The 26,725-nt window shown below is 54.7% G+C and overlaps 10 protein-coding genes across 10 annotated transcripts; 7 read left to right on the forward strand and 3 right to left on the reverse strand.

Annotated features, from left to right (window-relative positions):
- The first annotated feature begins 171 nt into the window (after positions 1-171).
- Positions 172-2,160, forward strand: BZA05DRAFT_401669 (peptidase M24, structural domain-containing protein). The gene is made up of 8 exons (XM_051484014.1): positions 172-419; positions 471-668; positions 719-846; positions 899-1,279; positions 1,334-1,377; positions 1,436-1,469; positions 1,519-1,862; positions 1,916-2,160. Exons 1-8 carry the CDS (start codon positions 224-226, stop codon positions 2,073-2,075), a joined length of 1,485 nt encoding a protein of 494 aa, XP_051338478.1. The 5' UTR covers positions 172-223; the 3' UTR covers positions 2,076-2,160.
- On the forward strand, positions 2,051-3,099 carry BZA05DRAFT_401671 (uncharacterized protein). Its single transcript, XM_051484015.1, has 3 exons — positions 2,051-2,083; positions 2,186-2,676; positions 2,779-3,099. Exons 2-3 carry the CDS (start codon positions 2,297-2,299, stop codon positions 2,930-2,932), a joined length of 534 nt encoding a protein of 177 aa, XP_051338479.1. The 5' UTR covers positions 2,051-2,083; positions 2,186-2,296; the 3' UTR covers positions 2,933-3,099.
- Positions 3,100-7,807, reverse strand: BZA05DRAFT_474833 (uncharacterized protein). Its single transcript, XM_051488149.1, has 4 exons — positions 6,804-7,807; positions 6,509-6,748; positions 4,492-6,448; positions 3,100-4,436 (listed from the first exon to the last, which is right to left on the reverse strand). The coding sequence occupies exons 1-4, from the start codon at positions 7,422-7,424 to the stop codon at positions 3,424-3,426; spliced, it is 3,831 nt and encodes a 1,276-aa protein (XP_051338480.1). The 5' UTR covers positions 7,425-7,807; the 3' UTR covers positions 3,100-3,423.
- A 981-nt stretch (positions 7,808-8,788) lies between these two features.
- Positions 8,789-11,056, reverse strand: BZA05DRAFT_339079 (Dfp1/Him1, central region-domain-containing protein; the record flags this gene model as incomplete). The annotated part of the gene is made up of 5 exons (XM_051480917.1): positions 8,789-8,908; positions 8,968-9,531; positions 9,643-10,374; positions 10,454-10,749; positions 10,840-11,056. The coding sequence occupies 5 exons, from the start codon at positions 11,054-11,056 to the stop codon at positions 8,789-8,791; spliced, it is 1,929 nt and encodes a 642-aa protein (XP_051338481.1).
- Positions 11,057-12,307: 1,251 nt separating this feature from the next.
- On the forward strand, positions 12,308-13,178 carry BZA05DRAFT_401681 (methionine-R-sulfoxide reductase B2). Its single transcript, XM_051484016.1, has 2 exons — positions 12,308-12,868; positions 12,922-13,178. Exons 1-2 carry the CDS (start codon positions 12,426-12,428, stop codon positions 13,025-13,027), a joined length of 549 nt encoding a protein of 182 aa, XP_051338482.1. The 5' UTR covers positions 12,308-12,425; the 3' UTR covers positions 13,028-13,178.
- Positions 13,179-13,180: 2 nt separating this feature from the next.
- On the forward strand, positions 13,181-14,405 carry BZA05DRAFT_474835 (uncharacterized protein). The gene is made up of 2 exons (XM_051488150.1): positions 13,181-13,661; positions 13,723-14,405. Exons 1-2 carry the CDS (start codon positions 13,594-13,596, stop codon positions 14,159-14,161), a joined length of 507 nt encoding a protein of 168 aa, XP_051338483.1. The 5' UTR covers positions 13,181-13,593; the 3' UTR covers positions 14,162-14,405.
- A 238-nt stretch (positions 14,406-14,643) lies between these two features.
- Positions 14,644-16,248, forward strand: BZA05DRAFT_401686 (lactoylglutathione lyase). The gene is made up of 7 exons (XM_051484017.1): positions 14,644-14,834; positions 14,898-14,926; positions 14,989-15,031; positions 15,088-15,664; positions 15,715-15,801; positions 15,862-16,001; positions 16,052-16,248. The coding sequence occupies exons 1-7, from the start codon at positions 14,701-14,703 to the stop codon at positions 16,095-16,097; spliced, it is 1,056 nt and encodes a 351-aa protein (XP_051338484.1). The 5' UTR covers positions 14,644-14,700; the 3' UTR covers positions 16,098-16,248.
- Positions 16,249-16,761: 513 nt separating this feature from the next.
- Positions 16,762-18,777, forward strand: BZA05DRAFT_401688 (alcohol dehydrogenase). The gene is made up of 5 exons (XM_051484018.1): positions 16,762-17,164; positions 17,225-17,562; positions 17,612-17,721; positions 17,771-17,977; positions 18,029-18,777. The coding sequence occupies exons 1-5, from the start codon at positions 16,957-16,959 to the stop codon at positions 18,639-18,641; spliced, it is 1,476 nt and encodes a 491-aa protein (XP_051338485.1). The 5' UTR covers positions 16,762-16,956; the 3' UTR covers positions 18,642-18,777.
- A 171-nt stretch (positions 18,778-18,948) lies between these two features.
- BZA05DRAFT_78417 (major facilitator superfamily domain-containing protein) lies at positions 18,949-21,011 on the forward strand. Its single transcript, XM_051488631.1, has 5 exons — positions 18,949-19,211; positions 19,272-19,630; positions 19,694-19,793; positions 19,851-20,201; positions 20,255-21,011. The coding sequence occupies exons 1-5, from the start codon at positions 19,062-19,064 to the stop codon at positions 20,906-20,908; spliced, it is 1,614 nt and encodes a 537-aa protein (XP_051338486.1). The 5' UTR covers positions 18,949-19,061; the 3' UTR covers positions 20,909-21,011.
- A 2,112-nt stretch (positions 21,012-23,123) lies between these two features.
- On the reverse strand, positions 23,124-24,263 carry BZA05DRAFT_401694 (uncharacterized protein). Its single transcript, XM_051484019.1, has 2 exons — positions 23,997-24,263; positions 23,124-23,942 (listed from the first exon to the last, which is right to left on the reverse strand). The coding sequence occupies exons 1-2, from the start codon at positions 24,168-24,170 to the stop codon at positions 23,433-23,435; spliced, it is 684 nt and encodes a 227-aa protein (XP_051338487.1). The 5' UTR covers positions 24,171-24,263; the 3' UTR covers positions 23,124-23,432.
- Between the last annotated feature and the right edge of the window lie 2,462 nt (positions 24,264-26,725).

Consider the following 26,725-nt stretch of genomic DNA (forward strand, 5'->3'; position numbering starts at 1 on the left):
GTGCTGCTGATGACGATCGTAGATGTAGGTAAGGTGGTTGTAGATAAGGTGATGGTTTGGTGGGGTACAAGAAGGTGAGGGTGGTGGCTGTTCAAGGAAAAAGATTTTGTGATCTGTGTGACTATCACTATAACGTTCAGGGTAGCTAAGCGAGACAGACGAAGCGTGGAGGAAGGAAAGAACCTTTCTAAAATGCGCGAGGAAGCAACACCAACAACTGCCAATGACGACAGCAATGAGGTCCTCTAAACTCTTCACTCGAGGTCTCCTTTCTCGTGGCCTCTCACTATCCTGTGCTGCCAGAATACTCCTCCGGACACCAAGTCGTAGCGCGCAATTGAGCACCGCAGCTGCGCCAGTTCGGAAACTCGGACAGCCCACGCACGAAACACATCCGCACCTGCTGAAAGCCGGCGAAGGTAGGTTAATTCCGCTCCCGTATTCTCCACTATATTGACAATCCTACCTAGTAACCCCCGGCATAACTGCGATCGAATACGCCCTCCGCCGCTCGCAACTCGCCGCCTCTCTCCCCGAAGGTGGCATTGCCGTGATCCCCAGCTCAATCATAAAATACCGGTCCGGACCCGTCTTCTATGAGTTCCATCAGGACCCAGATTTCTTCTACCTCACGGGCTTTCTCGAGCCCGAGTCCGTCGCCGTGATTGGTTCGTTCCCTGCTACGAAGGAGTGCTGTGGAGAGCTGACGCCGGCAAAGAAAAGACCGGGCCAGAGGGCGAACATACATTCCACCTGTTTGTCCGCGGGAAGGAGGCGCATGCCGAGCTATGGGAGGGTTCCAGGACGGGGATCGAAGGGGCTATGGAGGTGTTCAATGCTGATAAAGTGCGAGCCACCTTGATGTGCAGCCGAGACTGTAAGCTGATAGAAACTCCAGGCCTACGACGTGGACCATCTACAATACCACATCTCTCCAATCATTCAGGCCGCAAAAACTGTATACGTCGATGTCCCTTCGCAGTCGCAGTCTCAACATACCGTATTCTTTGGCGCGACGAAGGGCACTACGCTCATCTCTGCGTTGGAAGGGAAACGGACGCAGCCACTGAAGCCGGCGATGCACCGCTTGCGAATCACCAAGTCTGGTGCTGAAGCTACTGTCATGCGGAAGGCAGGAAAGATGTCCGGGAGAGCGTACAACAAGGCTATGGCACAAGACTTTCTGACGGAGAAGGACCTTGCCTCTTACCTTGAGTATGAGTTTAAGGCCGGCGGTTGTGATGGGAGCGCTTATGTTCCGGTGGTCGCTGGTGGAGAAGTATATCTTCCGCCATTCATCTCTGTCGGTGTTGTTCTGACGGAACACCTATAGAACGCCTTGACGATCCATTACACCAACAACAACAATATCCTTCGGTGTGTTTCCCCTCGCGCTGTCCGTCCACGCCGTCGCGTGCTAACCCTCAAACGACAGTGACGGGGACTTAGTTCTAGTCGACGCTGGCGGGGTAAAGTGCGCCATCCCACCCGTTGTTTCCTACCAACTAACACTGTTAGCACTACGGCGGCTACGTAACTGACATCACACGGACGTGGCCCGTCTCGGGCCGGTTCACCGCTGCCCAAAAAGACCTCTACAATGCCGTCCTCACCGTCCAACGTAACTGCGTCAAGCTCTGTCGCGCAGACGCAGGACTGTCACTGGACGAGATCCACCATGTCGCGGAGGACGGACTACGACAGGAGCTGTTGAGGCTTGGGTTCGACCTAAGCGGGAATGCACTGGGAAATGTTCTGTTTCCGCACCATGTGGGCCACTACGTGGGTGTAGATCTACATGATTGCGGCACGTATGGAAGGAGGGCGCCGTTGACGGCTGGCCAGGTCATCACGGTTGAACCGTATGTTCCCCTTCCCCATCCATCCAACTCAACTCCGTGCTGACCGGCTTCAGTGGTGTATATGTTCCCAACAATTCCCGCTGGCCAAAACATTTCCGTGGTATGGGAATCCGTATCGAAGACAGTGTCTACGTCGGCGAGGAGAACCCGATCGTTCTCTCGGTCGAGGCGGTAAAGGAGGTTGACGATATCGAGGCGCTGCGGGAGGAGTAGACAAAAAAGTATGCATAGTTGCAATTGGACGTGTAAGATATGTAGATACTCTACTACGATTTTGATAGAGGGGACGAGGCTGAAGTTTTTTGTTTGGTAATCGTAATCAGTGACGCACGCCTAATGCACAGGGTCCTAGGAGCTACCTACCCTGTATTTAACCCACCGCCTCACCAAGCCACCATCATAGTGGGGGAAGCTCCCACTCTCGAGTCTCCACCATGGCCAGCTACGAAGACGACCACAACCTGCCGCGCACCCCGCGCGTCCCCCGGCGGCGACCAGCGCCCACCGTCGACCTCGACTCCCTCTTCACATCGTCGCTCCCCAGCGCCGCCTCCGCCTCGGCAGCCTTCCGCGCGCTAGCGTCAACCTACAGCACGCTCTCGGCGACGCACACGCCGCTCCTGGAGTCGATCCTGGACACTCTCACGCACGACGCGACGTCGGAGGTGCCGGCGTCCGGCGTGCCAGAGGGCTTTACGGATATGCTCGAGCGCGTGCCGAAGACTCGGTTGAAGGAGGCTGATACCTGTCCCATATGTAATACCCCGTTCCTCGAGGATAAGTTCCCGCTTGTGGTGAGGTTGCCGTGTCATAGGTTCGTACTCTTCTACCGGATGGCGGAGGGGGAAGGTGGAAGGGGGAGGGCGGGGAGAGGGGGGAGAGGGAGGATGCAGCTGACGTGCGGAGAGTAACTTAGGGATCATCTGTTCGACCTTGAGTGCATCGCGCCGTGGCTGAAGCTCAAGAGCACGTGTCCGCTGGATCGGAAGGACCTGGTCAAGAAGAAGTCGCCGCCGCCGCCGCCACCGCAGGACGAGGACGAGGAGGAGTGGGATGATGCGTATGGTTAAGGCTAAGGCTACCTAGGTGGAGAAGGGTTCGAGATGGATGGATGAGGAAGATGATGATACCTTGCTTGAATGCCTAGATGATAGATGATAGATGAGGATTTCACGGTTAGATCTGATCTGATGGACGACGACGATGGTGATGGCCCAGTTCGTATAGAGTAGAGTAAACCACTCCGTTCATCAATACATGATACGTACAAATCCATTCGGCTCATTAGTTGCGTAAAGAAGTAATTACGATTAAACCTCCAAGCAAGCACACACATCCACATTGGAAAAAAAGAGAGAAACAATATATCCCTCAAAATACATACAAAGAAGCCTCCCCAGCCGATCCCCAGCCCATCTATACCATCCGCTTTTTGAGAGACAATAGGAAAAGAAAAAGAAAAAAAAAGAACCATCGTAAATTTAATAGCATCAAAAACCGCCAAAAACAAAAAAAGAAATGGCAAGATTGGAGGGGGAGGCCCCCGCAGTTAGGACTTAGATCACTCATAGTCGCCACCTCGTCGTCCACCGTTATTGCCGTTGGAGTCGCCCATCTTGACAGCCTCGAGGATGGCATCCTTAGCCTTCTCGAGACCGGCCTTGTCACCATTGAGGGTGATTGCCCCGTCGCCGCTACCGCCATTCCGATTGTTGTGTGGCACGGTGATGCGGCATCCGGTCTCGCGGCGGATACGGTCGACGGTAGAACCGCCAGGGCCGATGACAAAACGGTATTTCCGTGGGTCGGGGAGGATCAAGAAGCCAGTGTGTGATTGTTTCGCGGCGGCGGCGACAGCCTTCTCGATCTCGGCCTTAGCCTTGGCGACATTCGCCGGGTTACTCCCACGAAGGACCCATGGATAAGTCTCCTCCTCGCCGGTGGAGGCGGAGTTCTCGACGATCTCCCAGAAGACGCGGTCCTCGTCGGCTTCGTCGGTGATGAGGGGCATGTCCTGGGCGGTCTTGGGCTTGGGGGCTTCGGGCTTCGTGGGTCGAGGGAGGCCGTTGTGGTCAACGGTCACCTTGAACTCCCGCTGGAGCTGCTTGAAGAGGCCACCGTCGGCGATGGCATGATGAAGACGGCGGGGGACCTCCAAAGTCTCACCCTCGGGCTCCTCGGTCAATTCGAGGATGTGGGCCTTCGCATCCTCGACGGCCGAAGGCTCACCAGTAATGCTGATATCAGGATTCGTTTGGGGCTGTCCTGGGCGCTGGCGGGGAATACCGAGGGTGACTGCGAACTTGGCCTCGAGCTCACGGCGGATGATACCCTCACGGCCGATGAGCTTCCTGTGCCTCTCGGGAGCGACCTGTATGACTTCGGTCACCTGGTTCTCCTTCTCGGCAACGATATTTTCGATGGCCTCGACGATCTTGTCGACGATGTCGGTAGAGCCTTGCACGACGATGTCGTTCGACTCGGATGCCTGGTTAGGGAAGCGGACCAAGCGAGCCAGAGCAGCGCGGTCATCGGGGCCACCGGCGTTAACGACGATATCCCTCAAAGTCGAACCTGCAACTAGTCAGCTACCTACACTAGACACCGGAGAAAAAAAGGAGAAGCATACCTCCAGGTCCAATCAGAGACTTGTGGTATTTCTTGTCAACACTAATCGTTCTTGCGGTGGTGTTCTCCGCATTCTGCGCAATCTTAGAGAGCACGGTCTTCGCATGATCAACATCCTTTTTGGTACCGCGAATTCTGATCTCGACTGTGCTCTCGGGATCCGAGTTCTTGTCCTCCTGAGGAATGATGATCCTGGCCGAAGTCTCTTCACGAAGGCGCTTAATGTCCTTGCTGGCGTTCTTGAACATGTAGCCAACCGATTTGGCGAGCACGGTGATGGTGGCAGTGTGGTTGTTGTCGGCCTCGTACTTCCAGAGCTCGGTGATCTCCTGGCTAGCCTCCTGGGCGCCCTTTTTGTTTCCACGGATAATAATCTCATCGGGAGCCTGGCGAGGACCGTCCTCCTCCGACTTCTTGGGGAAGTTGATGCGCACGTTGTAACGCTCCTCCAGTCTCCGAACGGTAGAGCCCTCAGAGCCAACGATGACACCGTGGTACTGCTGGGGAACCTTGATGGTGATGACAGCCTTGTCCTCGAGCTCCTTGAGCTGTGCGTTCAGCTTCTTGCGTGCAGCATCGACGCAGACCCGGACACCAGTAATTTTACCGTTGCCCTCGTCCAGCCGGATTTCAACACCTAGGTCGTCTCTAAGCTTATTGATGTTAGATCCCTTGGAACCGATCAAGTTACCCGAGTACTGTCTAGGGTACTCGAATTGCTCCGTGATAACTGCAGGAGCATCCTGGCCCTCGGTGTCTTTCAAGAACGCATTGATGTTCGCAGCCATAGTGGCGACATTTCCAGGAGGTCCACGCAGGGTGATGGTGTTTTCAACACCCGAATCGGCCGCAGGAGCAGGCCTTCCAAAGCGTGCCGTAGGAGCACCGAACTGGACAAAGATCGAGGTAGGGTTGAGGGCATTGATGATTGTGTTCCGCTCACCGCGCAACTTGTCGTGGAGCTCTTGGGGGACTTCCAGAACCTTTTTAACGATCTCGACCTGACCCTTAGTAATCTCACGGATCCCTTCCTTCGCTTTCTCCAACGCTTCGGAGATCACAGCCTCATCAGTAGATGGACCTTCGTAGACCAAGGCAATCCTGTCATCCTCCGGGTCCTGTGGGAAAAGGATTTCAACAGAGGTTGCCGCAGAAATCTTTTTAGGCCCCTTTCCGTCCTTTCCAAGGATGTGCTTGAAGTAGAGCGGCTCAACCTCCATCTCAGATATCCGCTTAGGTGTGTATGCGCCAAAGAGCTCCATGACAGCCTTTTTGGCTGTATTGACATTTTCCTTAGTCTTGCCAATGATCGTGATGAGGCAGGGCTTGGTCAAGTCGTAGAGAGTTTCTTGAGGGTAGGTGATGTCAACATCGCAATCTTTCTCAATTACCTTGTCCCGAGATGTTTTCTGGATATGCCGCACGACATCGATGGCATGTACCTTAGCTCCATTCGGTGCATTCTTGAAAGGAGTGCACAGATCGAGGGTGGCTGTGTTGTATCCCTCCAATTTCCGTAAAATGGCGCTCAAACCATCGGCCACTTTTGATGAAGGACCGACGATGAAGGCCTTAAAGACATTTGGAGGGGGAAGAATAACAGAACAGCCAGTCTCGGCGAACACCTCCCTGATGATTTGGTAGTTGTTTCTCTTGAGGAGCTGCGGCTCGTGGGAGTTAATGTCGGTACCACGGACGGGGTAGTCCTCGGCCTCTAGCGAGCTGATCATTTCCTTGATCTGGGCAACAACCTGCTCAACGGCCGACTTCTCACCGATCACCAGGATGGGACCAGAAGGCTCGCTGAGTTTTGGTGCTGGCGTGGTGGTGTGAAAGTAGTCTGGAACGAGAACTTTGTCCACAAGTTCCTCCCATTTCTGGATGTTGCTCTTATCTTGGCCCTGAATGAAAGGGTAGAGCTTCCCGGAGGCAGTGATTGATCGCGTAATCTTAATGACCTGTTGGGAATGAAAGTCAGCAACTGCATTCTCGGTGGTTATGGTAGGGGTGAGCCATACCCGCTCCTTGACAATCTTTGTGATCAGCTCGGCGGCCTTCTCACATCCCTCACTGTCACCCTCAATGAGGACATCGATCATAGCCTCGTCCTCGTGCTCGGCAGCCCCCATGTCAGCGGCATCATACTGGGGAACCTTGACGTTGGTCAAGGTCTTCTGCTGAAGTTCCTGGATCTTGGACCCACCCTTTCCGATGATGAACGACCGGGTGACAGCAGGAACAGATACTGAACGGGTCACCTAACCACCAATCATCAGTTACAGCCTCAGATTATTAGTCGGATTTAAAACCAACCGTAGCTGTCAGCTCCCTCCTCAGCTCCCTCTTTGCTCTATCCCTATCATCTGCGGAGCTTCCCGAAATGACATATGTCGAGCTTCCTCTACTGATATTCGTAGCGACTTCAATCTTGGTCCCCGTCTTCCTCGCAATATCACGGACCAGGTCCTGCTGCGACCTCCTCATATCCGCTGGGGCCCTACGGTCTCCCTTGAGGAGTGTAAAGACCGTTTGCTGGCCACCGGCGCTCTTTACCGCCGGAGACCAATTCGACTCCGCCGGTGCAGACGAAGCCGAAACCAGGACAGGGCCCGCACCGGCACCCCACTTGACGGGTGCGATGCTAGCCTTCGAGGGACCTCCGCCGAGCGAGGGAAACGCACTATCCGAAGCAACGTCGATGTGAGTGGCCTCCCTATTCTTCTGGGGGGCTTTGCCGTGGTTCTTGTTCTTCGGAGCGGCAGCTTCCTCGGCGTCCGCTGCCAGCTGCAGGCGCTGCGCGGGAGTCAGGCTGGCGCTGGCTTCCTCTGTCTCCTCGACGGCGGCAGGGGCAGCATCGGCTGGGATGTCAATGATGCTCTCGTCGACGGTAGCGGACACAACTTCGTTGTGCCCGTTGACTACGGATTCGGCCATTGTGGATAGCGGCGGGTGGGGGGGGTGTGCGTCTGAGTGAAAGCCTTTGCGATTACAGACAACCTCTCCTTGCGGAGTGGGGAGGATGGAAAGTGTGTGTGGGTTTGGAGACGAGAGTTTCGGACTGGAGGGTGGGAGGGATAAGAACCTGAGTTGGTGTGTGCGAGGAAAGTTAGATTCGAGCTCTTCTGCCAAAAGCAATTGGGTTTCCCTCGGAAAAGGAGGAAGACGGACGTGGAGGACGGATAGAAACCTACACCTGTACGTTGGGACGGCCGTTATATAGGGGAGATTTTTGGAATGGAATGAGTATTGCGAGAGGAAAGGGAAAGAGAATAAGACGATTATTTGAGAAGAGATGTAGATGTGGAATGTCTCAGTCGCCAAGCAACGGCGCACACCGGCGAGGACACCCTGGCAGCTTACTGTCTTGTCGCTTGTTCACTCGATTGAGTACTGACAACTGTGGCAATTACCTATTGAGGAATCTGTTCACGCCGCCGTGCCGTAGTCTGCGGCCGAGAACCGTACTGGATCTCTGTCGATGTGGTCCTAGAAAGCATTTACCTGCCCACTCGAGTGCTCCATATATTTACTCGGATAGTTTTCTCCGGATTGTATGTGAAGACATCGAGGGCGGAAACCCGAAACAGCGGGTCACCGCAGGAATTGAGCAAGCCGCAAACTCGGGATTCGGGTATCGATAGTTGCTCAGAATAGAATTGCCTCTACTACACTTTAACCAAAAGAAAGCTCGGCGGTCTGTGGGTATTTGCAAAAGTTTGAGAGCTCGGACGCGGGTTTGAATTTAGGGACAGTCACCACAGCACAAAACTCACACAGACCCTCACTGCCACCATCGTGAGTGATTTCAGACAATGACTGATCTCTATCCCGCACCGAGCCCCTTATTTACACGAACCCCGCCCCCGCCACTGCTCGCCTTACGATCCGCAGACAAACAACACACAAACTAACCTTTGTTCATGAACAAACACGGGCAAGAAGATTTGCAGCAAAAAAAGCACCCCATCTGCAGATTGCCAGACGTGAGGACAGGTAAAACCCACACCCGGAGGAGACCGAGATCGAGAATGTTCAAAGTCCGTATCGTAAAAAAAAAAGCAGAGATGCAACTTTCACCCTTCTCCCCACCCACAACCACCCCCCCCCCCAGTGACCCCGACTAGACTGCTGTACAGGAATTGCCAGTGAATGATGCAGACAACTAAGCAGAAAAACACACGGAAAAGAGAAAACAAAGAAAAAACCCTCAAGTAATGAGGAAAAGGGAATTAATGATTCAAAAAAGAGTCGGAACCATACTATTGTCTGTTTTGAGATGGGAGGTGGCTGTATTGCTTTCAAAGATAGCGTCTGCTGGGTCCCTTCGTTGGTCGACGGAGTTGCGTGAGAAGATCGTCGAGATCCTCCCAATTCTTGTTGTTGGTAGCAAACTTGCGATGTTGCCGCGATAGAGTGTGCTATTGAAAATTATGTTAGCCAAACCAAGCGAAATGGGACGAACCAGGCATCAACAAACCTCTTCGAAATCGTCAAACTTCTCTCGGCAGTTCTCACAGTAACCGGGCTTGGGCTCCGCCTTAGTCTTCTTCTTGATTACCGGCGTCTCACGACTGCGCTCCGCCCGTTGATTCGTGCATCCAACATCCTCCTCTACCGGCTTGAGCAATTTCGAGCGTCCATCGACATCCCGTGCCTTGGCCTCGTTTTCGGCAGCTCTCGCGAGGAGATCGGTCGATCGTCGTGCCATATTGGCAGACTTCGCAGCTGGATTACCCATCAAAACGTTACCAGCTACTTTCCTGTGCAGTGCATGGATTTCCTTGCTAGTTCCAGCACGGTGGCCGGGCTGGTCTTGGTGAGAGGAAACCATTTGCGAACGGATAGCAGAAGTAACATTGGATGGCTGCACACCAGATGCGCAAGGTTCAACATTGGAGCGACGGCCAGCTTGGGACGCGGACTCGTTCGTGGCGGTAAAGGCAACAGTGCCCTCGAGGCGAGTGCCGCGTTTCGGGGCCTCAATGGCGGGGCGGGCAGTGGTAGCCTTGCCATTGGCAGCGTTGAGCTCGGCAAGGATACGCTTGCTCCTGCCGACGTAGGTTCGTGGTTTGGCGGGCGATCGTTCCTTGGGAATGGCCGCCTCTTTGATTGATTCGACCTGCTTCTGGCGGTGCGGCTGCTGCTCCGCCACCTTAGACACAGGCTTAGCCTCCTTTATCAGCTTGATGTCCTTGCGTGCCTCTGCCGTAGCAGCAGCGACCTTCGATCGCTCCTTCTCGGCTGCCTTCGGCTGCTCGACTTTCTCCCTAACAATGCCTCGTTCCCTATCCCGTCGCTGGTGAACTGCCTCTTCGATGAAAGGGCATTTTCCTCCACTGACACTCCGGAACTGCGGCCACGTGCCATCCTCCCGTCGCTGCACTTTAGGATACTCCCGCACGATGACAGGACGGTTGATACCAAACATGTCGTGGATGTAGATGTAGGGTCCTTTCCAGTAGTGCAGATCTTTGGCAGCCACATTAGGGTCACGATCCGTGGGACCGTGGAGTCTCTCATTGCGCAGCAGATGTGAGAGGTCGACATTGGGCTGTGTCTCCACGTACTTCGAGTGGGTGGGTGCATCCCGACGGCTTGGGGCCGTCAACGAAGGTCTCTCGGCGGGGAATCCGAAAAGCACATTGAGTACGCGGTCAAGCTTTTCGGTAGCCCAGATCTTCATACCATACTCTCGTGCTTTGAGTAAGATATCGGTTCCACCACCACGTGTACTCTTGCGCTGATCCGCCCTCTGATCTATCAACGCCGGATTGACAGTGGTTCGCGAGTTCCATTTAGCAGTCGCAGCGTAGGAGTTGTCGTACGGTAGGGTACGGTTGGTGATCAAATGGGTGACTTTTGCCGAAAAATATTTCTCACACGTCTGTTCATCTCAGTTTTAGTCTTCCCCCACATGGGAAAGATGACCATGAAAGCGCTTCAGGACGGCTGGCTGCACTTACCGCTCCCAAGGTCGAAATCTGCTTCTGTGCCTTCAACAGGACATCCTGCGGAATGCTCTCAAAGAAGAAAACATATGCTGGAAAAGCCTTCCTATAATGCTTTTGCCAGGCTCTCACATCCAACGTCTGCTGGTCGGCACCGGGTGCTTGAGGTATCTGCTGCACAACAGCCTTTGAAGCCTTACGAGCACGCTCGGCGTGGGAGGTGGAATCGATTGCGAAGGGAGCATCCGGCTGAACTTTACGCCCACGACCGGCGATATCGACAAAAGGCGGTGGTGCACCCGTAGTAGTAGCTGGACGCGTAGAGCGAGCGGGTGCCCTCTTGGAAGGGTTGTTAGCTTTTGCAACAGCATTTTCTCCACCACCGGCCCCGGGTTCGGCACGCGAACGACGAACAGGCGTACGTAGGATCGCCGGGTTGATGTCGACGGCCTGTTTTTTCGGCGGGGGTTGGCCGAAGGAGGCGTCCTTCTGTGCGCTCTGGGACCGCGAGCGTTTGGTGGAGGCCGCTGTCATCTGGAACGGAGAGTTGATCGCGTTGGGGTTGTTGGTGAGGGGTGCCCTCCTGGTCGTAGTCGTTGTCGTCGTGTGCGTCGTCATTGCAGCCGTAGCCTGTGGAATGGACGACACTTGTGTGGCCATCATCGACCGAGTGACTGCCGAAATTGAAGGAGCGAGTGGGGTGTTGTGAGCGACGAGAAAGTCCTATCTTCAAAGGCCTCCTCTTTTCTGTTGCGGGTCGAAACGAACTTCACGCGTGAACCATGCTTAGGAGACACGACCACAACAACAATCACAACAACAACGCAGGGACGATCCGAGCCACGAATTGGCGATCGTTTTTCTACCGAGAAGGGTGTTTTGTTGTTTTTTTGGGTTTCAATCAATTAAAGAGAAGAAGCCTGCAGTCCAGAGCAAGCGTATGAGAGAACGGAAGCGAAATAGAATGCGAAGGAGAGGGAGAAGAGAAAAGAAGACGGGAGGGAGAGGGGTGGTGTCGAAGAGGGTTGGTGATTCCCTTCCGCTGGGGGGGAAGGAAGGGAAGGATGTTTGCGAGTGTTGGTTGGGATGGGGTCGGTTGGGGTCGCGCGATGGGGTGGCTCTTTTGGTGGTGGAGGTGATTGTCAGAGTGGATGTGTGGTGTGGACACAAGACAGAGGCAGCCAGGACTCTAGAATAAAGATTGGAGGACGGGCGAACCGGAAATGGAAAGCGGAAAGACTGTAGTGGCTGGGCTTTGGCTGACGGGGGAGAGGGAGGGGGGTTAACTTCTGAGCGTTTGGTTGGCTGGATGGTTGTCTCGGGGAACGGTTTTGTTTGTTTTCATGTTGAAGAAGAAACGAAACGAACCCGATGAAGAAGGATTGGCGGAGCAGCGCAACAACATAGCTGGAATCCCGAGTCCGAGTCCGAAGTAGGAGGCTTCGTTCGTCTCCGACACGTAACCGCTCCAGATACGAGACACCGTCTACGTAAAGCGTGAAGTTATGTTTTTGCTTCGTTCACGTGACTACGCGCGGCAAATCCTCCTTTCGAAATTTCATTTCACGCACACACACCAAAAAAAACGCGACAGCGGGGCACGGCTGGGCACAGGTGGCGCGAAGGCTCGGCTCGGCTGTGCTGTGTTCCGGGGCCCAATGCCGAATGACGTATGAGAGCAACGGCTTCTCTCGTCGGCATCTCAACAACAACCTCCGAGAAGCCGAGTGAGCAATCCCGAGCCGATGCGGATGGAGTGGTATTCCGTCGCGATCGCCGGCCTGGCCCGAATCGAAACCTAATTTGCCGCTGATGCTGGTGGGTGGTGATGACGAAATGGATTCCAAATCCCTGTGGCAGTGCCGGTGCATCTGCTCCACCATAAGCCCCACGTTACTCTACGATACAAATACTTAGGCAGGCGTACTCAACATCGCACCAAAGGCAGAGAGAGTAACTCCGACTCGAATATATATATCCCACGCCGATGCACTCTTTTGTAACCCGTCGTCTTCTACACTACCGAAGCATCCGCCCCATCATCACCATCAATACTAGCACTCGCTTCCTTCCTACATCCATGGGCACCAACATGTCCACCTCCGCCCCCGACACCTCCAGCTTCCCCGTTCAAAAGTCATCGAGCGAATGGCGCGCCATACTCTCTCCCGAGCAGTTCCGGATTCTCCGTGAGAAGGGGACCGAGCCCCCCGGGAGCGGAGACTACAACCACCACAAAGCTTCCTCCGGAGTCTATAACTGCGCCGGCTGCGACACCCCGCTGTACAAAGTCACCACCAAGTTCTCGAGTGGATGCGGGTGGCCGGCGTTCTTTGAGGGTATTCCGGGAGCGATCGTGAGGAAGGAGGATGGCATGTACGGGATGAGACGCACAGAGATTATGTGTGCGAACTGTGGAGGGCATCTTGGGTACGTTTCGTGATGCACCGGTGTGGGAGTATGATGGCTGATCAATACCGCAGACATGTCTTCAAGGGAGAGGGATTCGATACACCGACGGACGAGAGGCATTGCGTCAACAGTGTCAGCTTGAAGTTTAAGGACGACGGTGGGGAGGGGAAACTTTGAGATGGGATCACTTGCGGCGCTTAGACTGTAGTTAGCAGTAGCGGCAACATCGACGGACTCGCGGATCAATACTTATACTTTTGATGGCCAGCAAACTGTGATGCTCCTCTCCTAAACCCCCACCTCCAATTATCTACATGCTAGGCGTGTCTTCGAACATACATAGCGCCACAAGATGAGTTGCACGGACTCTAGAGTCTACAGCAATTTGTGCTTCTGCAGGAATAGAGATCGTACATAGCTGGTAATCACTTTAGATTAGCCGCCAGCTTGCCTCGAATTTGTACCTATCCCATACAAGCTCCATCTGTGCTTCTCGAAGCTCCATTCGGTGTTACAGTTACACGGCACTACTTGATGTTGCTGACCAAGGTGCCAAGAGCTCGACCGAGCGCGTAAAGGCACCCAAGCACCTCGTGTTTCCAAGGGTGCAGGTGAACTCCCGCGGCCGATCAACACTCACCACCCTCACTCCTCCTCCGAAGAAGTGAAGCTCGAAGAGTTCGGGTTCAGTCGCCGCTTCTCGGACATTTCAACACACGCATACCACGACTCCGATCGCAATCATGCTCAAAACCAAGCCCCTAACCCAACTGCTCTCGCAATCCATCAGTCCCAATGTCTCGTCGGCACTGTGCGTCCTCCTCCTCCGGCCAGCTCCTCCCTCCTCCTCGTCCAATGCTAATCCGTCGCAGACTCTTCACCCCTTCCGGCTCCCTCCTGGCAACCGGCACCTCCCCCGTCGCCCCCGACGCGAAGAAGGCGCGCACCAACGCCGCGCTAGCCGCCAACATCTGGAGCACGTACTCCTCGACGACCGAAGACGACGACGGATTGAAGACGCTCACCCTCGAGTTTGAGGAGTACAACATGCATATAGCGCTTGTTGCGCCACGCGTGCTGCTGTGTCTAATCGGGCCGACGAAGCCGAATACGCCCCGGTACAGCAGCTCCAGGAGCAGTGCGCACAGCCAAGGGAGTGTCGGCGGGAATGGAACACTGGGGAGTGCTGGGCCTTCAAGTGTTAAGGCGGGTGTTGGAGGTGGGTTGGGTCTGCTGAAGACGCAGGCACAAGCGTTGGTACAGTACCTCGAGAAGGAGCTGGGCGGGTATGAGCTACCGGAAGGCCTTTGAAGACGTGCTTTCGTTTGGAGTTGAGGTGTGGGTTCTGTAATAGCATTCTGTTCTGATGGGGGTCTCCTTTTTTTTGTGTTTATCTGTCACGTAGACGGCTTTGTTATTTGATTCTGCTTCTTCTGTGCGGTGCGTCTAGACTTTGCTTTGCTGGCGAGTAAGGGTTCTGAACTGGTTTTATGTTTTGCTTCAAAGCGGGCCGTCAGTGCCGGATAGGCGATCAATCAATCTTCTCGAAATGCCGTGTTGACGAGAGAGGGTGTGTGATCTGGCCGATGTTGTTTTCCCGCAAGTGATCACTGATGATTGCGCTATCAATTGCTTTAGCTGCTCTTAAGCTCTCTCGGAAAATGAAATCGGTCCGGCTAGACAAGAGGCGGCCCTCGCACTCCTGTCTAATCCTATTCCTCAAGCCATAGATACGTCCCTAGATTCCTGAGTACTCATCGCAGACGGACAGTTCTGGTTTGTAATTCCGTCGGAACTTGCCGCCCACCTAACGTCATCCATCTCGACCCCACATTGCTGAATAGATCGACATGACCCTTCCACCACTATTCTCACGACTCCGCACCATTCAATCTCATCTCCGAACTACAATCGTAACCACAACGACAATTGCAAAGATGGCGTACTCAACCAACACCTCGCGTTACAAGCTGAGCCACACGATGTATGCTAAAGAATAAAGAGATATTATGGGGGGAATGGAGCGCTGACAATGGATGGATGTCAGGCTGCGGGTGAAGGATCCCAAAGTCAGCAGTACGTCCGCCCGCTCGTTCTTATATCACTGCAATGACGATACTCATTGGGAATATTTGCAGTCAAGTTCTATTCCGAGAACTTCGGTATGAAATTGATCCACAAGTACCACTTCCCATGCCCTCGGAGGGGTTAATATGCTTAACTCCGTCGCACCCCAGGCTCCACTTCGACGACGTCAAGTACTCGCTGTACTTCCTCGCCTTCGACAGCCCCAAGTCCGAGAGCGGCGGCAACCACTGGAACGACCGCGAGTCCGTGCTGGAGCTCACGCACAACCACGGCACGGAGGACGACCCGGACTTCAAAGTCGCCTCGGGCAACTCGGACCCGGGCCGGGGTTTCGGCCACATCTGCTTCTCCGTCGACAACATCCAGGCGGCGTGCTCCCACCTCGAATCAAACTCCGTCCGCTTCCAGAAGAAGCTTTCCGACGGCAGGATGAAGGATATCGCCTTCGCCCTGGATCCGGACGGGTACTGGATCGAGCTCATTGGGCAGGCGGGCAGCGACCCTGAGGCTACCACCACGGATCTCGAGACGTATAGGTTCAACCACACTATGATCCGCGTGAAGGATGTGGATAAATCTCTCAATTTCTACAGGAGCGTCCTGGGAATGAGTCTGCTGCGCACGATGGAGAACCCAGACAGCAAGTTCAACCTGTACTTCCTCGGCTACCGTCGGCCAGGCGAGGATGGAGATTTAACGAGGGAGCAGCTGGCGGGGCGGGAGGGCGTGCGTGAACTATCCATCTCCTAGCACGAGTAGAGTACTGACGTCCACAGCTGCTCGAACTGACTTGGAACTACGGCACGGAGAACGATCCTAACTTTGCCTACCACAACGGCAACACTAATCCGCAGGGCTTCGGCGTATGCCCCTCTCTCTCCTAGGTAGCTTCGATTCCTCACGCACCGACTAACACTCAGTAGAATGTGTGCATCTCCGTCGACAACGTCCAAGACGCTTGCGCGCGATTCGAGGATCTTGGTGTCAGCTGGAGGAAGCGCCTCAATGAGGGCCGCGTAAACACCGTGGCTTTCATCCTGGATCCAGATAACTACTGGATTGAGTACGTCTTACCCTCAGAAAAGAGAAGGAATGGGCTGACAGTGTGAATAGGGTCATGCAGAATGGAGCGCTCAAGAAGAGTGATGCCGCGCCGTAAATGTTGGCTTGGTCCGTACTTGCACAAAGAGATTCATATGTGTGATGATTCTGTATTTCCTTTGGTGCATAGCAGTAAATATCATGTGCCACAAACCCATATGACCGGGACTTGTGGAAACTTTACTCGCGTGCGAATGCTACGCTCTGGTCACTTCCCCAGTTGATATGGCCACTTCCCCAGTTGATATGGCCATGTTTGACCGGGCCGGCTCTTCCCAACTGCGTAGGTATATCAATCGCACATATCATACCATATCCTCCCTGTGATTGGAGTAGAGACGGGGCAGATTCTAAGCTTTCGAGAAGCATTGTGTTCAAGCCTGGATTGCAGGTGATTTGGCCTAGGGTTCTAGGTAATGGGGCTGCCCACTTACACCTACAGGACGCATTCACCCTGCCATTGAACCATGAAAAAGTGTTCAATCCGTCTACCCACCACGCGCGGATTATGGTTCATTCGAGTAAAATTGATACCTTGCTAGACGTTCCCAGCAGCAAACCTCGGTATCGATAAAGCACATTGACCTTGACAGTCAATGAATCGGACTTGAAAGCCCGTCGCTCCGTTCCACAAAATGTTGCATCATGTACCCAGCACTCGCACGGTACGTTCGGCACGACCAGAAGTTAGCTAGCTTAGCTGCATTGGAGCTTCCGCTTCCCCACACTGTGGATTACCGACATCGCAACCCGCGCGCGGAGCTTCCCCACACCCCACCAAGTGGACTCCCGAGCGGCAGATCAGTACCGCTCATCCGCAAAGCCGTAAAATAAAACCCCCCAAGCTCCAACGGCCAGCCAGCTTCCTCCTCCTCTGCAGAAAACAATTCCGCACACAATTCAATTCCCAACGAACGATGGTACTGTCACGCATAGCAGCTACGGCTCGCACACGGGCTACCAATGCCCTCCGCACCATCCAGTCCCACCCCCCGTCGTGTCCCTGCCACGGCAATCCCATGCACCCGCACAATTTCGCCCAGGCCGCGAAGACGGCTCAGAGGTTCATGGCGACGCCCGGAATGGACGTCAGCCGGCAGAAGGAGTATGCGTTTGAGATGGCCGGTAGCTAGCCCTGCTCCCTCCATCCTTCCATGGGATGCTGATTCTGGGGGGGACACAAAGCGTCGAGTATCCGCTTCGGCCCCGGCTCGACGCGCGAAGTCGGCATGGACTTCAAGAACATGCGGGCGAAGAAGGTGCTGGTGGTGACGGACAAGACGATTGCGCAGCTGCGGCCGATGCGCGTGGCCATTGAGGCGCTGGAGAGCGAGGGAATACAGTACGAAATCTACGACAAGGTGCATGTCGAGCCGAAGGATTACAGCGTTAAAGATGCGATCGAGTTTGGCAAGAAACACCCGGTCGACGCGATCCTCGCCGTGGGCGGTGGCAGTGTTATGGATACGGCAAAGATTGTGAACCTGTACACGGCGTACCCGGAGGCGGATTTCCTTGACTTTGTAGGTAGCTCTGGAAGGGGAGCGATGGGTGGTGCTGATGGAGTGACAGGTTAATGCGCCGCTCGGGAAAGGACTGCCGATTACGAAGCAGTTGAAGCCTCTCATCTGTATTCCCACGACAGCTGGAACTGGTAGTGAAACTACGGGAACCGCTATCTTGTCTGTTCCACTCGTACCCAGGCAAATTTCTACTGCTGACAGAATACAGCGATCTTGTGGATAAGAAGGCCAAGACAGGAATTGCGCATCGTGCACTGAAGCCAACGCTGGGTATATGCGACCCTTTGAACACTCGCACTATGCCCTCTGCCGTGGCTGCAGCCTCGGGTCTGGATGTGCTCTGCCACGCATTGGAGTCATATACCGCAATCCCCTTCCACGAGCGGACTCCTCGCCCCACAAACCCCATCCTACGGTTTGATCACTCCTCGCCTCCCTCTGGGTGTTCCAGCTGACATCTATACAGCCCAGCCTACCAAGGTGCCAACCCCATCAGCGACGTCTTCTCTTTCCGTGCGCTGCAGATGACCATCAAATACCTCCCGCGGGCTGTGCACGACCCCTCCGACGAGGAAGCCCAATCGCAGATGCTCCTCGGCGCGACGCTCGCCGGCGTAGGCTTCGGCAATGCCGGTGTGCATCTCTGCCACGGCCTATCCTACGGCATCTCCGGCGGCAATCCCGGCTATAAGCAAGCCGGCTACGCTGTCGACTACCCTCTGATCCCGCACGGAGTCTCTGTGGCTGTTACCGCACCCGCCGTCTTTGCCTTCACCGCCGCTTCGAATCCGGAGAGACATCTGCAGGCCGCAGAGCTGTTTGGTGTCGATATCTCCAATGCTAGGGCTGAAGACGCCGGCGCGATCCTGAGTGATGCGATCAAGAAGTTCCTGGCGAAGCTGGGAGATCAGCCCATGGGTATCAAGGGGTTGGGGTATGGAAGTGGCGATATTGAGGGGCTCGTCGAGGCTACGCTGCCGCAGAGACGAGTACTCATGTTGGCGCCGTCGTTTGAGGAGGAGGTTGATCGGCAGCGGGAGGTGTTGACGGGAATTTTGGAGGATGCGATGGAGTATTAGATACCAGCTGGCGGAGTTGTCTTTGCAGCACGGAATAGAATATCATGCAAGATACCACAACTTTTACATTCCAGAACAGTGCGTACGATTTGTTATTCTTGGGCAACAGAGTTCGCGCTAGGTATCACAGCCTGGGTTCCGAATCATAAATACAGTTTGAGCTTTCAATCTTGTCGTTATAAATTAAGCCCATGAACGTGCAAGCAACCGCAGCCGGTCCAAGTATTAAAACGAAACAGCTCTTTACTTTGTTACTCCCACGCGGCAACTTCGGGGTTGAGCTAAAATCAAACCATGCAATTCCTAACCGGGTACTACCGATGATCGACACGGGAGCAGTCCTTAACTAAACGCCGATGACCATGACATGACCTAGGAACATATCACAACACACGACCACCTCACAGCTTCTCTACCAAGATGCCTCACGACGCCGAACGCGAAGCACCGATTGCTTCCGAGGAGTCTCCACTGCTCGGGGATGCGGTCGAAAGTAACACCGCCGACGACGTTCCAGTTGCGCAGGAGCTTCCCACGGCGAAGCTAGTTGCCGTGTTGCTCTCCGTCTGGGTGTGTTATTCCCTGCTGGGGAAAAAAATCAACAAGATCTCCACTGACCCTCGCCAACAGATCGGCGTATTCCTCTCCTCGCTCGACACCACAGTAATCAGCACGCTCCTCGCGCCCATCAGCAGCGAATTCAACTCCTTCGCCTCGCTTTCGTGGATCACGACCGCGTACCTGATCGCGCAAGCGGCGCTGCAGCCGCTGTTCGGGAAGTTGACGGATATCTATGGGCGGCGTGGGGGACTGCTCGCCTGCAATACGCTGTTCGCCGTCGGCACCCTCTTGTGTGGGTTCGCTAGGGATGAGTATGGTATGATTGCCGGGAGGATCCTCGCCGGTGCCGGCGGCGGCGGCATGACCGCTATTTCGTCGATTGTCGCGACGGATTTGGTGCCGTTGAGACGCAGGGGCGTGGTGCAAGGGTTGGTTGGTGCTGTGGGGAGCTGTGGGAAGCGGTGCGAAGGGTGCTGATGAATGCGTGTTAGCGGTGGTAACTTGGCGTATGGAACTGGCGCGGCGTTGGGTGGGCTCTATGGCGGTATTGTGAACGACACTATCGGGTGGAGATGGGCGTTCATCCTGCAGGTCAGTTTATGGTATACTAGAATGGAGATGGCCGTCGCTCATTAACGGAGTACCCAGATCCCCATAATCGTGGTCTCTAGCATATTCGTCTTCCTCTACGTCAATATTCCAATCAAGAAGATAGAAGGTCCTCGGCACAAGCGTGTCGACTACCTTGGAGCCCTCAACCTAGTCATGTTCCTGATGTTGTTTCTGCTCGCACTCAATACTGGTGGAACATTGGTTCCATGGACTCATCCGCTGGTGCTGATCGCTCTGTCGCTGAGTGTGGTGTTCCTGGCGGGATTCATATACACCGAGAAGTTCATCGCCAAGGAACCGGTGATACCACTGAAGAGTCTGCAGGACCGGACGGTTCTGGCATCGTGCTTGACAATGCTGTTCATGGTGATGAGTGTATACTGCGTGGTAAGCCTCTCTTCCTCCATCCCTCTACAAGAACATCGTCTCACTGCAGATAGTACTTCTTCATCCCCATCTACTCCATGCTCCGCGGCGCCTCCGCCACCGCAGCAGGAGTGAACCTTATGCCCTTTTCCGTCGGAATCTCGATCGGTTCCCTCGGCGCAGGTCTAATCATGAATCGCACGGGGCGCTACTACCGGCTCGGCCTCGCCTCCATGTTCGTGTTCAATCTCGGCACCGGGCTGTTCTGCACCTTCACGCTGCACACTCCGCGCTGGCCACAGATGCTGTACTTACTCTTCTTTGGCATGGGGTACGGTGCAACGCTCACCGTGGGCCTGCTGTCGCTCATCGCGGCGGTGAAACACTCGGAGCAGGCGACTACTACCTCCTCGTCGTATCTGTTCCGTGCTACCGGTGGCACCATTGGCGCCGCGGTGGGAAGCGCGGTGTTTCAGACTTCACTGCGCACTCACCTACTCAAGCAATTGGGGGATGGTGAGGAGGCGGGGGAGGTCATCCGTAGAGTTCTGCAAGACTTTGGTGAAGTTGCGAAGCTCGTCCAGCCGTGGAAGGGAGAGGTCACGGATGCGTATATGAGCGCCCTGAGGATGGTGTTTACTGTCGGGTTTGCTCTGGGCACACTCGGACTGCTCACGATCGCCGCGATGAGGGAGAATAAATTGCATAAAACTCTGGATAGAAGATAGATGTAGATGTAGATGGGGGCATAGATTAGAGAGATTAGAGAGATTGAACGAGATTGAATGAGATGAACGAGATTGATACCAGTCGGCAACAATAGCATGCACTGAACCGAATTGGTCGTCGCCGAGTGATTGTTCCTCCTTTAAGTTTCCATCACTCAACCACCACACTTCCGCAACCCACTCACTCACACACTCACTCACACACTCACTCACTCGACCAACCAACCACACCAACAACCCCACCAGCCAGTCACAATAGCAACTCGAACACCAACACGATGTACGACTCACTAGACGGAATGGAACCCGAAGAGGCCGACTACTATGACGACCTCGACATCGACGACTCGGACCTCTTGGAAGCCGCCAACTCTGTCGACCGCGCTGCTGGTGCGAACCAGCACTCGGCGCAGCGGCAGCATCAGCAGCAGCAAAACTTGTCCACTGGTTCTGCCGCTCCCTATTCACCCCCGGAAGCCGATGTACCCACCGAAATCGAGCTCGACGAGGATGAATATCCGTTCCCGGAGCTCGACGAGGTGGATGAATACCCGCTTTCGGAGCTCGACCACGGCTACCCTTCAGAGCTCAACTACGAGTACCCTTCAGAGCTCGACGAGGATGGCATGGATGGCGAGGATGAATATCCATTCCCAGAACTCGACTCCGAGGCCGACATACTCATCCGCGAGCACTCGCCGGCGCCGTCGCAGCAGCCAGCGCCTTCCGCACCAGCCGCCCCCATTCCGCACACCGCTCGCTCCCTACTACAGCCTTTCATGCACTCGCCGGCGCCGTCCGAGCAGCCACCGCCTTCCGCACCAGCCGCCCCCATTCCGCACACCCCTCGCCCCCTACTACCGCCTTTCATGCGCCCACCTCTACCACCTACTCGCGGCACCCCACTCACTCACACTGGTCCCACCACGCCCACCACCCCCAGCACCCCGCCCACCCCCAGCACGCCCACCACCCCGCTCACCAGCACCACCAGCACGCCCAGCAGCACCACGCCCACACCCATCTCAACCCTAGCGCACTACACCCGGCGCTTCCCGACACCAGTACGTCCGCGCAGCGCCGTCGACGGCCTATCCGCGCGAGTCGTGATCCGTACGATCTTCCGGCTCTCACAACTACCCTCGCCCCCTCCCTCCCCTTCCGCACCACTACCTTCTCTCCCTCATCCACAGCAGCCACATCCACAGCAGCATCAGCAACATCAGCAACCCGACATCCTCATCGAGCTGTACGCGCGCGTCGCGTCCGTGCGGCTGGTCGGCGGGGGTAGGGAGGTATTCGTGTTCACAGACCTATTCACCAACGATGGTATGGACGCCAGGGCGGTGGTCGGTGTGTACGAGGGCGTGGGACGCTGCGAGCTGTGGGATACCGATGCCGAGGTGTTCCTGGGTGCGGAGAGGGGCGCGATTGCGAGGGTCGTTGGGAGGGTTAGGAGGGGTGGAGATGCGGCGGGAAATGTGGCCGGGGTGGGCGTGGAGAGTGTGTACGTTAAGGTACTGGTCGTGTGGGAGGTCGATGCGAATGAGGTTGCTGTTGTTAGGGCGCTGGTTGGGGTGTGATAAGGTGGTTGGAGGTGGGGGGACACTTGGGATTGAGGTTGGGCGGATTTGAGGGTGGGTGTTGGACGGATTTGGTGGTGGGCGTTTGCATGATTTGATGGTAGGCGTTGGGTTGGTTGATAGTAGCTGTTTGCATGATTTGAAGGTAGGCGTTGGGTTGGTTGATGGTTGATGGTAGCTGTTAGCATGACTTGACGATTTGTAGATTTGTAGATTTGTAGCTGTTAGCATGACTTGACGATTTGTAGATTTGTAGATTTGTAGGTAGTCGTTGGCATGATCCGATGGTAGTTGTTTGCATGATTTGATAGCAGCTATTAGCATGATTTGAGGGTAGCCGTTAGTAAGAGTTGATGGTAGCTGTTAGCATGATTGATGTAGCCGTTGGCATAATTTGGTAGTAGCTGTTGGCATGATTTGTAGATTTGTAGGTAGCTGTCTGCATGACTTGATAGTAGCTATTAGCATGACTTGATAGTAGCCGTTAGCATGATTGATGGTAGTTGTTTGCATGCTTTGATGGTAGTTGTTTGCATGATTTGATTGGCTATTAGCATGATTGATAGTAGCTATTAGCATGATTTTACATCCAGAGGAGAACAATTTCAACTGAGTAGTAATGCCAGTATAGGTAGTAGTTGATCAATGAGATTTCATTGTATTCAAAATTTCATCCCCAACCCACTCCCCGTCCAGTACCTACTACATATCGAGGGTATCATAGCATAGCATATTTCTCTCCCCCGTCCGCCCACCCATCCGTCCATCCATCCGTCCAACAAGCAAGCAAAACGACGGTTAACGCCTCTCCCCACGCACAATACAATGCAAAGTCAAAATGCAACCACCACCGCCTCACACAGCTCCCCCGGGACAAAAGAAATCACACAGCAACAACCGTCGTCCGACCACCATCCATTGTTCTTCCACACACACACACATTAATTGTAGTACGTAGCGCCATGCTGCGCGGAATACTGCTGCTCGGGCTTTCCATCATGATGCGGCGCCGGGGTATACGCAGGTGGGACGGGGTGAGCGCCATAGAGCTGACCATGAGCGGGCATGCTTCCTCCACCGCCGCCGCTGTAGGCAGTATCTGCAGTGCGGATATTCGTAGGATTATGCGCAGGCTCGTACTTATGCATTGCCTGTTTCCTGCGGGCGACGACAGCGACGACGACCATGGCGAGGCACGACAGGGTCGCGATGAAGCTCATGGCGACGAGCGTCTTGAACATGTGGCACACGCGGATGCCGTCGGCGTTGCCCCAGTTCGCGGTCGAGCATGATTGCGTCGTCGTGCTGCCCATGGAGCGCACGAGCAGGCCGAAGGAGACCGCCCATACGATGAATAGCAGCGTGTCGAAGATTAGGACGTAGAGGGGTGATAGCCCGCAGCAGCAGAGAAGCACGCTGGTTATGAGAAGGTTTAGGAGCGTTGCGGCGGACTACATAGCGGGGGATGTCAGTAGAGCTTGCGCGGAATTGCGGGGGGAAAGTACCGCGAAGTCGAGCAGTGAGAACTCGTACGGCGTCGTGTACCCATCCTGCCACAGGTGGTAGAGGAAATAGGCCAGGATTCCGATCACCGAAACGGCACATATTAGCTGCACCAGGCGCAGCAGGAAAAAGACGAGTTTGGGAAAGCTCGACGGCCTTTTCGAGCGGTTGAACATGATGCTGTGAAATTGAGGTGGAGGCGGTGGAGGTGGTGGTGGAGGGGTCGGTTGTTTGTTCGTATGTGGTGGGTGGTGGGTGGTGGGTGGTGGGCGGTGGTTAACGTTGAAAGACAGCAGTGGAAGCGGGGCCAGGCAGAACTCGCACTTTAAAGAAGAAACGCTTAAAACGAAGTAAGCATGGAATGGGCTGAGGCAGGTATGTAGGCACGTTGGCTGGCGATGGTTTCTGATATGTGGTTAGTTAGCGGTGCGGCTGGAGATAGAGGAAGGAAGGAGGTATGAAGTATGGTAGTTGGGGGGGCTGCAATGTGCATATTACACACTCTTGCTCGAAGGCTGCCTGCGGAGTGTGCTGCACTGCCCACCTCAGCCCTGCGAATCAGCACAAACTCTCGCACAAATCCGGTGAATGGGCGGCGTCTATTTTTGGACGCTTGGCCATTGGCCAGGCCCGCCAGACTCCAGTTGGCACTGGCCAGTGACCGCCACTGACCACTCTTCACCCAAAGGTTTTGCTGATCAACTGAAGGAGGAGCACCTCTACTACTATATAGCTCCAGCGGGAATCTGAACATTCATGCCCGTGGAATGCGGGGGATGTAAATACCTACCCAGGGTACCCACATACCCAACTACCCAACTATCTAGGTATCTTCACGCAGAGTCCTTAGTCAGTGCTCACTGCTCGCGCATCGAGTCTCAGTCGTGCATCTGAAACGTGACAGGATGTGTTCGGTCGGCAAGGGTCTCGGTCAACACTGTGACCAACTAGTAATTGGTTCTCAGGGCTCGATAGATCACCACGCTTGGAAGTTTGGATCAGTGGCCGTCAGGAGCCCGCTCAGTGTGGATATATGGAGGTCTTACTTTACTATATCCCCGATGCCGCTCGGCCATTGATGGCGTGAGAGCCAAGGGCCAAGTGAGTTACCTACCTCCAATAGGTATCTGGTATGAAGTAGGTACCGGTACATATGTAGAATATGTATTGTACATACCGGTAGATATCCTGCTCGCCATTCAGCCTTTGTCTGCGCAGCCGGTGGGCACTGGACACTAGGCACTAGGTACGCTTGACAACGGTCTCTTTTGAATACGAGCCCATGTAGAGTACCTACTATACACTACACTTTGTAAGTTCACCCGCCCAGGGCTTCCTCGGCCCCCACAGTTCACAGGCAACTGCTCCACAGCGTGGTAGTTACCGTACCGGTAGCGGTGTCGAATTAAGCGAGAGCCGAGCAGGCCAGCTGCCTAAGCCCAGCCCGCTGCCTAAGCCCAGCCCGCTGCCTAAGCCCAGCCACCCAACAAAGTTCAAAGTTCAAACACATTTCAGTTTCAATCGCGAACCGGGCTCGACCATGGCGGCGGGTAATTAACTGACTGCTATTCTATGTAGAGTACTCTCCAAGTTTTCCAAGTTCCAATCTGGCAGATTTCTACCCGATGCAAACTGCACCTCTCCAAATAACCAGCCAACCAACCACGGTGAGGTTGAATTGCATTATCAATTCCACAAAAGCTACTTTTAAAGCATGCACTTGATGCAGTGCTGTTAGTAAGGCAATTGCCGATCACTATTCACACCCTGAAAAGCTCTCCAAGACTCCAAGCCTCCAAGCTTCCAAGCATCCAAACCTTCAAGCACCCAACCGAACTGACTCTCCATAGTTAACTACAACACACGTCGGCGGCCCCCCTGCACTGCCGCCTGACTTGTCCGAATACCGTAGTAGAATAGTAGAGTGGCTGCCTCGTCGGCTACTGCTGACCGGCCGGTCAATCAGTGCAGGCCACCGGCGAACAGTGACAGCGACACCGGTATCGACAGCGACAGCGAGACAGCAGCTGCACGAGTGGGCTCGCTCTTGATCAACTACTGCGCTACACTGACTGCGTTGGGGAGCAGGAAGGAGACAGGGAAATGGGGAAGGGGGTTGCTTGCGGATATGTATGTACCAAGGTATGTACAGCGCACGAGTGATGGAATGGTGCAGCACGGTGAGAGCGAGGGTGGAGAAGATCTACAGTTATCAATGTCTTCTATGTACTCGATCCCTGCCCAGCCCTACAGAAATTCGGAGCAATCAGTTGTTACCAGTATGTACCAACTAGTATCCCGCTATGTACTGTCCACCGGAGAAATATGTACTCTAGATATCAGGTATGTACTCACACAACCTCCCAGCAGCTCGACTCCCGGTCGAAAGGTGTTTCGCTGTTCCTCATATTTATTTCCCACTCGCACGGGGAGGGAGGGGGGACAAAACCACATCGACGAACCGCAACGATTCCCGCAAAGGGCACGGTGAGTCGGTGACTTTGCGATCAACCTCGCTCCCGGACAGGGAAGGTGAAGGGGAAGAACTGCGAACCGGACGCTACAAAAAGATTGTGCAATCCCCCCTGGCAGCTTCGAGTGATCGGCTGAATGCACAGTTGTTGAGCGCACTGTGGGCTTGCTATTAGAGTCACTCTACTGGCTAGCAACAAAAGTTCAAAGTCTCAGTACCACTGTCGTCAATTGCATATACCGGTAGCTAGTCGGGTCC

The sequence above is a fragment of the Tricharina praecox genome (genome assembly GCF_024521635.1).
Source record: "Tricharina praecox strain CBS 144465 chromosome Unknown BZA05scaffold_16, whole genome shotgun sequence".
Classification (NCBI taxonomy): Eukaryota; Fungi; Ascomycota; class Pezizomycetes; order Pezizales; family Pyronemataceae; genus Tricharina; species Tricharina praecox.